Source organism: Arachis duranensis, chromosome 7, assembly GCF_000817695.3.
Source record: "Arachis duranensis cultivar V14167 chromosome 7, aradu.V14167.gnm2.J7QH, whole genome shotgun sequence".
Taxonomy (NCBI): domain Eukaryota; kingdom Viridiplantae; phylum Streptophyta; class Magnoliopsida; order Fabales; family Fabaceae; genus Arachis; species Arachis duranensis.
In genome coordinates, this window is record NC_029778.3 from 29,813,035 (window position 1) to 29,823,912 (window position 10,878).

General features: G+C 39.0%; 1 protein-coding gene across 1 annotated transcript; it reads left to right on the forward strand.

Moving 5' to 3' along the window:
- Positions 1 to 5,200: 5,200 nt before the first annotated feature.
- LOC107458354 (uncharacterized) lies at positions 5,201 to 5,796 on the forward strand. The gene is made up of 2 exons (XM_016076564.1): positions 5,201 to 5,221; positions 5,314 to 5,796. Exons 1-2 carry the CDS (start codon positions 5,201 to 5,203, stop codon positions 5,794 to 5,796), a joined length of 504 nt encoding a protein of 167 aa, XP_015932050.1.
- The last annotated feature ends 5,082 nt before the right edge of the window (positions 5,797 to 10,878 follow it).

Below are 10,878 nucleotides of genomic sequence, written 5' to 3' on the forward strand. Positions count from 1 at the left end.
GGAAAGTCTAAACCTTGTCTGTGGTATTCCGAGTAGGATTCTGGGATTGAATGACTGTGACGTGCTTCAAACTCCTGAGGGCTGGGCGTTAGTGACAGACGCAAAAGAATCAATGGATTCTATTCCAACCTGATTGAGAACCGACAGATGATTAGCCGTGCTGTGACAGAGCATAGGAACGTTTTCACTGAGAGGATGGGAAGTAGCTACTGACAATGGTGACACCCTACACAGAGCTTGCCATGGAAGGAACCTGCGTGTGAGAAGAGGATTTCAAGGAAGAGTTGAAGTCAGAGGACAAAGCATCTCCAAAACTCCAACATATTCCCCAGTACTGCAAATCAAAGTAACATTGTTCCCTCTTTTATTTTTATAATCAAATCTAGTAATTTCACTTTTAATCCAAATAATCCTTGTTGACATCCTGACTAAGGTTAATAAAATAAATATTGATTGCTTCAAACCAATAATCTCTGTGGATTCGACCCTTACTCACGTAAGGTATTACTTGGACGACCCAGTACACTTGCTGGTTAGTTGAACGGAATTGTGAAAAGAAAGTAATCAGTTAGTTAAATTAGTTCTCTTTGGCACATGCCAAGGAGCCTTTAATTAAGGATCACAATTTCGTCCACCAAGTACGGTGGCTAAGGATTGTGTGAGAAAGGCGACAGCAGAGAAAGGGAGTTTGAGGGTGCCTTTTCAGAGACCTTCAGGAAGGAACTTTGCTCCGAGAGGTAGGAATTTCAAGCGTGGAGGCTTTGTTCCACAGCAGACTCAGGGTCAAAGTAATTACAGAAGGCTGAATACCAATGTTAATCAGGGAAGAAGGTTTGGGAAGCAGCCACAGCAGGATCTGAATTGTCAGAGGTGCAGAAGGTATCATCCTGGAGTTCCGTGCAGAGTCGGACTTGGAGTATGCTATTCCTGTGGACAGCCCAGACATATGGCCACTAATTTCCCAGAGAAGAAGAAGTATGAGACTGGAAGGGGGCAGCAGCCAGGGAGAGTATACACTACTTCTACCATAGGTGCTGAGAGATCTGAGACACTGATTAGAGGTAACTGTGAAATGGCTGATAAAATCTTAAATGCTTTATTTTAATCAGGAGCAAGTCATTCATTTATTGCATTTGAAAAGGCCCATGAGTTAGGATTGAGAATGGTGGTTTTAGGTTATGATTTGAAAGTATATAATGCTACTCATGAAGCTATGGTGACTAGGATAGGATGTCCACAAGTTCTTTTTCGAGTACAACAGCGTGAATTTGTGCATGATTTGATTTGTTTGCCTATGACTGGTCTTGATCTCATTTTGGGATTAGATTGGTTATCCAAGAATCATGTTTTTGCTTGATTGTTCTGAGAAGTAAGTACAGTTTATGCCGGAAGGGTCAGAAGCACCGGTTGTGGTGAATAGTTACTATTTGAATTCTATGATAGTAAACTGTTCTGGAACTGAATGTCAGGGTATTATGTTATTAACTGCGGGAGTATCAGGTGATGATCATAGTTTAGAGCAGATTCCGGTTGTATGTGAATTTCCAGATGTGTTTCTGGATGATATTAATGAATTCCCACCTAACCGAGAGGTTGAATTTGCAATTGAGTTGGTACCTGGATCCGGTCCAATTCAATTACTCCTTATAGGATGTCACCTTTAGAAATGGCTGAACTGAAGGCTTAGTTGGAAGATCTGTTGGGTAAGTATCTTATCTGACCAAGTGTTTCTCCATGGGGAGTGCCAGTGTTACTGGTAAAGAAGAAGGATGGTAGTATGCAATTTTGTGTCGATTATCGGCAATTGAATAAGATCACTGTGAAGAACAAATATCCATTGCCTAGAATTGATGACCTAATGGATCAGTTACAGGGTACCGGTGTGTTTTCTAAGATTGATATGATCCGGGTATCATCAGATAAGGGTTAGAGACGAGGATATTCCAAAAACTGCTTTCAGAACCCGTTATGGTTATTATAAATATACAGTGATGTCTTTCGGGTTAACTAATTCCCCGGCAGTATTTATGGATTATATGAACAGGATTTTCCAACTGTACCTGGACAAGTTTGTTATTGTCTTCATTGATGACATTCTTGTTTGTTCGAAGCCTGAAGAGGAACATGTTGATCACTTGCGAACTATGCTGCAAATTCTGAGAGACAGGAAGTTATATGCTAAGTTATCTAAATGCGAGTTCTGGAAGAGTGAAGTGAAGTTTCTTGGCCACGTGGTGAGTAAGCAGGGAATAGTTGTGGATCCTGCTAAGGTGAAAGCAGTGATGAATTGGGAGCGACCAACTTCAGTAACAAAGATCAGAAGTTTCCTAGGTCTGGCCGCGTATTATCGTAGATTCATTAAGGGATTTTCACAGCTCGCCTTACCTTTAACTAAATTGACCAGGAAGGATACGCCTTTTATCTGGACTCCGGAGTGTGAAGAGAGTTTTCAAGCATTAAAGCATAGGTTGACTACTGCACCTGTATTGGTATTACCTGAACCAAGTGAACCGTTTGAAGTGTACTGTGATACATCGCTAAAAGGTTTAGGGTGCGTTTTGATGCAGCACCAGAATGTTGTAGCATACGCCTCACGGCAATTAAGGCCGCATGAAATGAACTATCCGACACATGATTTGGAACTTGCTGCTATTGTGTTTGCTTTAAAGATTTGGAGGCACCATCTCTATGGCGTTAGGTTTCATGTTTTCTCAGATCATAAGAGTTTGAAGTATCTTTTTGAGCAGAAAGAGTTGAATATGCGTTAGAGGAGGTGGATGGAGCTTCTGAAAGATTATGATTTTGAATTGAATTATCATCCAGGAAAAGCGAACGTTGTGGTGGACGCTTTGAGTCGGAAGTCTTTATATGCAGCTTGGATGATGCTACAGGAGGAAGAGTTACTGAAGGCATTTCAAGGTTTGAATTTGGGAATTAGAGAAGAATCTAGAATTTTGTGTTTGAGTCAGTTACAGATTTTAAGTGATTTTAAATCAGAACTTCTGAAGGCTCATCGAGACAGTGAAGCGTTACGTAAGGTATTACCAGTAGTTGAACAGGAAAAACAGTGGAGAGTATCAGAAGGACAGGATGGTTTGTGGAGGTTCAAGAACCGGATTGTTGTGCCAGATATTGGAGACCTGCAACAGAGTATTTTGAAGGAAGCTCATAAGAGTGGATTCTCAATTCACCCGGGGAGTACTAAAATGTATCAAGATCTGAAAGCGATGTTCTGGTGGCCAGGTATGAAAAATGATGTGGCATTTCATGTATCTAAATGTTTAATGTGTCAGAAGGTTAAGATTGAGCATCAGAGACCATCAGGGACCCTTCAGCCTTTGGAGATTCCACAATGGAAATGGGAGAGTATTGCAATGGATTTTGTGATAGGTTTGCCTAGAACCCAATCAGGTTGTGACGCTATTTGGGTGGTTGTGGATCGACTAACAAAATCAGCTCACTTTCTTCCTATCCGAATAAGTTGCACAATGGAGGAATTAACTCGAATGTATATTAAAGAGATTGTCAGGTTGCATGGCATGCCTTCTACCATTATATCTGATCGGGATCTGATAAATGGATTTTTGATGGTTTAGAATTTCACAAATGAATTCTCGTTGTAAAGTATAGTTTCTAAACCAAACAATAATCCTTTCATACAAAAATTTGTTTGTCACAAGTACAAACCCCTAAAATTAATAACCGAAGTATTTAAACCTCGGGTCGTTCTCCCTAGGATTTACAATAAAGTGTCTTGTTATTGGTTGTAAGTTATTTTGGGGGTTTTGAGATTATAGACAAGAATTATAAATGGCAAGGGAAATAACCTAACCACTAATAAAGCTCTTGGCAAGATATGAGAACTAGAAGTCCTATCCTAGTTATCCTCCTCAATTGTGATAACAAATTATCCATTACTCCCACTTAGTTAACCTCTAACCATGGAGGAAAGTCAAGTGGATAAATCAATTTGATTCCTCAAGTCCTAAACAACTCCTAAAGGAAAGACTAGCTTTAGAGGTATTCAAATCAATTAGCAACTTCTAATTATCAATCAACAAAAGGATTAGATAACTCAAGAGTCACTAATTACTCAACCAAAGCCAAGAGGAACAAAAGCTACACTAAAATCCTACCAAGCATTTCATCAAACACTTGGAAGGCACAAAAGAAAAGCAAAGCAAATTAACAACAAGAAGAGAATCTAACAACAATTATTAAAAGAAATTAACAACAACAATCAAAAGAAACACAATTATTATGAATTACCTTGAATTGAATGGAAAGAAAATAGAAGGGATAAGAGTAGATCTACAACAAAGTATAAGAACAACATAAAGGAAATTACAACAAAAGAATGGAAGGAGAATGAATGTAACTACAAGGAATTGAGAAGATTGTGTTTCCCTCTTTATTCCTTGGGTTAAATAGCATCAGAAATGAGTTGGATTGGGCCCACAAGGCTTCTAAAATCGCTGGCCACGTTTTGCTTTAAGTGGTCCAGGTGGCAGCAACAGCGTGTGCGCATACTATGCATGTGCGCGCCACCATACGTGTAGTAACTATGGCAAATCTTATATCGTTTCGAAGCCTCGGATGTTAGCTTTCTAACCCAACTAGAACCGCATCATTTAGACCTCTGTAGCTCAAGTTATGGTCATTTAAGTGCAAAGAGGTCGGCTTGACAGCTTTCCGGTTCTTTCATTTCTTCATAAGTTCTCCAACTTTTCATGCTTCTTTCTTCATTCCCTTGATCCAATCTTTGCCTCCTAAACCTTAAATCACTTAACAAACATATCAAGGCATCTAATGGAATCAAGGAGAATTAGATTTAGCTATTTTAAGTCCTAAAAAGCATGTTCATTGAATAAATGTGGGTAAAAGGTTATAAAATCCCCAAAAATCAATACAAGATAAACCGTCAAAATGGGGTTTGTCAGGATCCTCGCTTTACATCAAGGTTCTGGGGAGCTTTTCAGCGTGCATTTGGAACTCAGCTAAGTTTGAGTACTGTATATCACCCTCAGACAGATGGTCAATCAGAGAGAACTATTCAAACCTTGGAGGATATGCTAAGGGCTTGTGTTTTGGACCAGCCAGCGAGCTGGGATCGCTATATGCCATTATTAGAATTTGCTTATAATAATAGCTATCATGCGAGCATCAGAATGGCTCCATATGAGGCTCTGTATGGCAGAAAATGTCAATCTTCGTTGTGTTGGTATGAAACTGGAGAAAGGAGTCTATTAGGGCCTGAGATGATAGCTGAAACGACTGAGCAGATAAAGAAGATTCGTAGTCGAATGCTTACAGTCAAAAAGCCGCCAAAAGAGCTATGCTGACCAGAGGCGAAAGCCTTTGGAATTCGAAGAAGGAGAACATGTCTTTCTGAAGGTTACACTAACCACTGGGGTAGGAAGAGCTATTAAGACTAAGAAACTGAATTTCCGTGATATTGGACCGTTTGAGATCCTGAAGAGAATTGGGCCAGTGGCTTATAGAATTGCCTTACCACCGTATCTTTCGAATTTGCACAATGTGTTCCATGTGTCACAGCTTAGGAAGTACACTCCTGATGCAAGTCATGTTCTGGAACCAGAACCAATCCAAGTGAGAGAAGATCTAACACTTCCAGTAATTCCAGTGAGAATCGATGATACTAATATTAAACGATTACGCAGAAAGGAAGTATCATTGGTAAAAGTAGCTTGGAGTCAAGCTGGTATCGAGGAACATACATGGGAGCTCGAATCAAATATGCAAAAGGATTGTCCACATCTCTTTTCAGGTAACTAGATTTGAATTTTGAGGGCAAAATTCTTTATTAGGTGGGTAGGATGTAAAGCCCGGTTAAATTAGTAAATAAACTAGTTTTTAATAAGGAGGATTAGAAATGTGAATATTATATCAAATTAGGATAGAGCTCATCGAAACAAAAATTTTGACACCAATTTTGAAGAAAACGGTCCAAAATTGGATCGAACGGGCCGAACCGGTCTATCGGTCCAACCGGACCAGCCTTTTTAAGTGAACCCAAAGCCTTTCTTCCCTTCACTTTAACAGAAACGAAGCTTTCAGCTTCCAGGGAAGGGAAGGACGAGAACTTCGCCGAAAACCCTTACGATGGTTCCGATCCCCGTAATTTCCCCGCCCGAGCTCCGATTGCCGCACCGTTTGCGGCCACGCGTCCACCGCGTCGAGCTCTAAATTTTTACTGGAACAATTTCACTGGTAACTTATTTAATCACTCTCAGCCCTCTTTTCCCCCAATTTTCAAATTTTAAGTGGGAATGTTGAATTTCTTTGATTTCTGATGTTTTAGGATCCAATTAGCTTGAGGGAAACGTTCACTCTTGCTTATGTGAAGCTTGGGTAAGGTGAGGATATGATAATTTTATTTTCTTTGAATTTGAGCTTTGAGTATTAAATTGGATATATATGTGTTATAAATGTGTATTAGGTTGAAAATAAATAATTGGAGCTTGAAATTGTGAATACTAGAACTTGGAAGAAGCGGATTAGTTGAGGTTTTGAGGGCTGAGTTCTTTTAGAAAAATTGTCTTGGAATAATACTTGGGAATCGGCTAAGGTATGGTTTAGGTTTCTTGTATTTAATATATAATGTTCTGTGAAAACTTAGGCTAGACGACCATAGGATAAGTTGGAATGCAGGTGTATGTTTAATGTTTAGTAATTTGTCGATGAATATATTTGGTTGAAGTTTATCGGATAATTAGTTATTAATTTTGGATGGTGATAAACCCCATTTGTAGGGTTTATCTTGTGCTTGATTTAGGGGATTTTATAACCTTTTACCCACATTTATCCATTGAAATAGCATGGTTTTATAACTTCTCCCTTAATTGTGTTTAAGAGTGAAAACATGCTTTTTAGGTCTTAAAATAGCTAAATTTAATTCACCTTGATTCCATTAGATGCCTTGATATGTTTGTTAAGTGATTTCAGATTTAGGAGGCAAAGATTGGATCAAGGGAATGAAGGAAAAGCATGTAAAAATGGAGAACTCATGAAGAAATGTAGGAATCGCAAAAGCTGTCAAGCCGACCTCTTCGTACTTAATCGACCATAACTTGAGCTACAGAAATCCAAATGATGCGGTTTCAGTTGAGTTGGAAAGCTAACATCTGGGGCTTTGAAATGATATAAGATTCGTCATAGTTGCATCCCACATAGGGGCGCGCACATGCACGGTACGCAGACGCACTGATGGTGGCACATGATCCACTTAATGCAACTCGTGGCCAGCGATTTTAGAAGCCTTGTGGGCCTAATCCAACTCATTTCTGATGCTATTTAAGCCAAGGATTAAAGAGGGATGAGACATCTAGTTACCATTAGTTTAGTTTAGCTTAGTTTTGGAGAGAAAGTTAGTTTTAGAGAGAGAAGCTCTCACTTCTCTCTAGGATTAGGATTAGGATTAGGTTAGTTCTTAGATCTAGGTTTTTGATTCATTTTCTTCTACTTCTTCTTCTCAATTCCTTGTAGTTACATTCATTCTTCTTCCATTCTTTTGTTGTAATCTCTTTTATGTTATTCTTGTGTTTTGTTGTAGATCTACTTTTGTTTCTTCTACTCTCTTTCGATTCAATCAAGGTAATTCATAATAAATGTGTTTCTTTTGATTGTTGTTGTTAATTCCTTGCAATAATTGTTGTTAAATTCTATTCTTGTTCTCAATTTTCTTTGCTTTTCTTTTGTACCTTCCAAGTGTTTAATGAAATTCTTGGTTGGATTTTAGTATAGATTTTGTTCCTCTTGGCCTAGGTAGAGTAATTAATGACTCTTGAGTTATCTAATTCCTTTGTTCATTGATAATTAAAAGTTGCTAATTGATTTGAATGCCTCTAATGCTAGTCTCTCCTTTAGGAGTTGATTAAGACTTTAGGAATCAAATTGATTCATCCACTTGACTTTCCTCCATGGTTAGAGGTTAACTAAGTGGGAGCAATGAACAATTTGTGGTCATGATTGAGGAGGATAACTAGGACATGATTTCTAGTTCTCATATATTGCCAAGAGTTTTGTTATTTGTTATTTTATTTTCTTTTCCATTTATATTTCTTGTATAAAATCTTAAAACCCCCAAAATATCTCATAACCAATAACAAGACACTTTATTGTAATTCCTAGGGAGAACGACCCGAGGTTTCAATACTTCGGTTTATAAATTTAGGGGTTTGTTTAAATGACAAACAACTTTTTGTATGAAAAGATTATTGTTTGGTTTAGGAACTATACTTGCAACGAGAATTCATTTGTGAAATTCTAAACCATCAAAAATCCAATCATCAAAATGGCGCCGTTGCCGGGGAGTTGCAATGGTGTTGTGTTATTGGTTATTGTATATATGTGAATATTGTGAATATATTGCCTTTTGCTTTATTTACTAGTTGTAGAATTTTGTTTCTCTTGATTTCTATTAGCTTTTGAATTTTATTTTCTCTTTTCATTATGAATTCTCACTTTGGCTACGAGTGTAGTTACAACTATATTGTAGGTAATGAGAGCTTCAATGAGAATGTGTATCAAGAATGGGATAATCAAGGGTGGAAAGAGCCATATGCTTATGATCAATCCTCATGGCAACAACCTCCACCAATGCACTATGAAGAAGAACCATTCTATGATGCATATCAATCTAATGGCTATGGTGAATCACCTTGTGACTTTCAAGAACCACCACCATATGCCTATGATCTATACCCTCAACATAACTCTCAACCATACCCACAAGCCCCTTCTTACCAACCACCTTCATATGACCCTAATCCATATCCATCCTACCAACAACCATACGAGCCATATGAACCACATATAGAGCCACCACCATTCCAACATCAACATTTTCAAGAGCTATCCCCTCTATATTATTACCAAGATGAACCACCTCCAATATATGAAAATTTCCAACCACAAGATGAATACTACTTTCTACCACAACCTCCCATGGAAGAATACTTATGTCCTTCAATCCAAGAGCCCTATGATCCTACTCATGATATCCAAGAGGAACAAGAGTCAAGGGATCATCTCAAGGAAGTATTGGATCAATTTCAAGCAACCATGGAGTGTGTTGTGCAACAAGTGGAAAGAATAGAAAATATTGAACCACCACAACTCTACCAAGAAGAACCACCTTCCTACTATGAACCATTTCCCCAAAATGAGGAACCCTTCCATCCACCCCAATCTCTAATGGATGAAACCCTTAGTGTTCTTGTTCAAGGGCAAGAAGAAATGAAAAGGGATGTGCAAAATTTCATGGCCACCTTGGATGCGGTAACAAATCAATTAGCCTCCCAATGCTTGAACACTCAAGGAACTCCCATGGCTACATGTGGAGAATCGAATGAACATAGCATGAAGGAGAGATTAGAAACTCTGGTGGAAAATGAGGGAAGTTGCTTTGTATTGGAACAATTGGAGGAAGCTTTAATTGTTGAAGACAAAGAATAAGTGGTAGAAGACTTAGGAGATGCGGAGCCTCCATGGGAATATAGAGTTGAAGAAAACCCCTCCAAGATGATTGAAATTGATGCTAGGGAGGAAAGTGCACACCTTCCAAGGCATATTCCATATGAAGACTTGGATGGGATAGAGCAAGAATTGAGTTCCCTTAGTATGAAGATCAAGCATCAAGTCTTAGTGGTGAAGAATCCTTTGAGCATGAAGAACCTTCTCCCGTTGGATTTGAAGGCGTAGAGGAGGTAAATTTTTCTCACCCTCCCTATTATGATTTGAGTAAGGGAAAATGTTTAGATAAAATTGATGAACCAAGAATTGGGATTAAGAGATCTTATGAAGAGGTGGAAGTCCCTAGAAATAGAAGAACGGGGGTTGGTTATGCTTTGTCAAGATCTTTGGAAGCATCTTTGTCTAGGTTGTCATCTACCCTTTCACTTGAGTGGGTAAAATTCATTTCTATTAGCTTCATTGTCCCACTTGAGTATGGCTTGCTTGAAACGGATGGTCAACTTAGGATGCTTTGTGGGATGAAGCGTAAGCGAAAGATGTTTCGTGGTTGGCGTTGCAAATCAAGGCCCATTTTGGTTGATACTTCAAGAGTTGAATACAAAGGTGGGAATAGTGCTCAAATAGATGGGTCTAGGAGAATTGTTAGGCACTTCATAGAGAATTCACCTTGTTCACCACCCGGATAGACTAATAATGATGATCAACCTCAAGACGGGTGTGAAAACAAAATGTGGGATCTCGGATTAGAAAAAGAGGATCAACTTTGGGAGCCCCAAGCTTGTGAAGAACTCCATCAACACTCGGCTCAATCCATACGAAATCTTGGGGCACAATGAAGAACCAAGCATTGGTGAGAGTTCCAAGATGAATTCAAGCACAAGCTACCTTGAGAGGAGCTCCTGGTGGACGAAATTGTGATCAATTCTCTTCAAGTTGTTTGTCTTTGTATGAAATCATTATTATGGCACTGGTTGAATTCACAACTCCGTTCAACTAACCAGCAAGTGTACTGGGTCGTCCAAGTAATAAACCTTACGTGAGTAAGGGTCGATCCCACAGAGATTGTTGGTATGAAGCAAGCTATGGTCACCTTGTAAATCTCAGTTAGGCAGATTAAATTGGTTTATGGGTTTTTGGAAATAGAAATAAGAAAATAAATAATAAAAGGGATAGAATACTCATGCAGATTCATTGGTGGGAATTTCAGATAAGCGAATGGAGATACTGTATGGCTCAAGAACGCCTGCTCTCCCACTGCTTCAACTCAATCCTTCTTACTCCTTTCCATGGCAAGCTGTATGTAGGGCATCACCGTTGTCAGTGGCTACATCCCATCCTCTCAGTGAAAATGGTCCTCTGCGGCTGTCACTCGCATGGCTAATC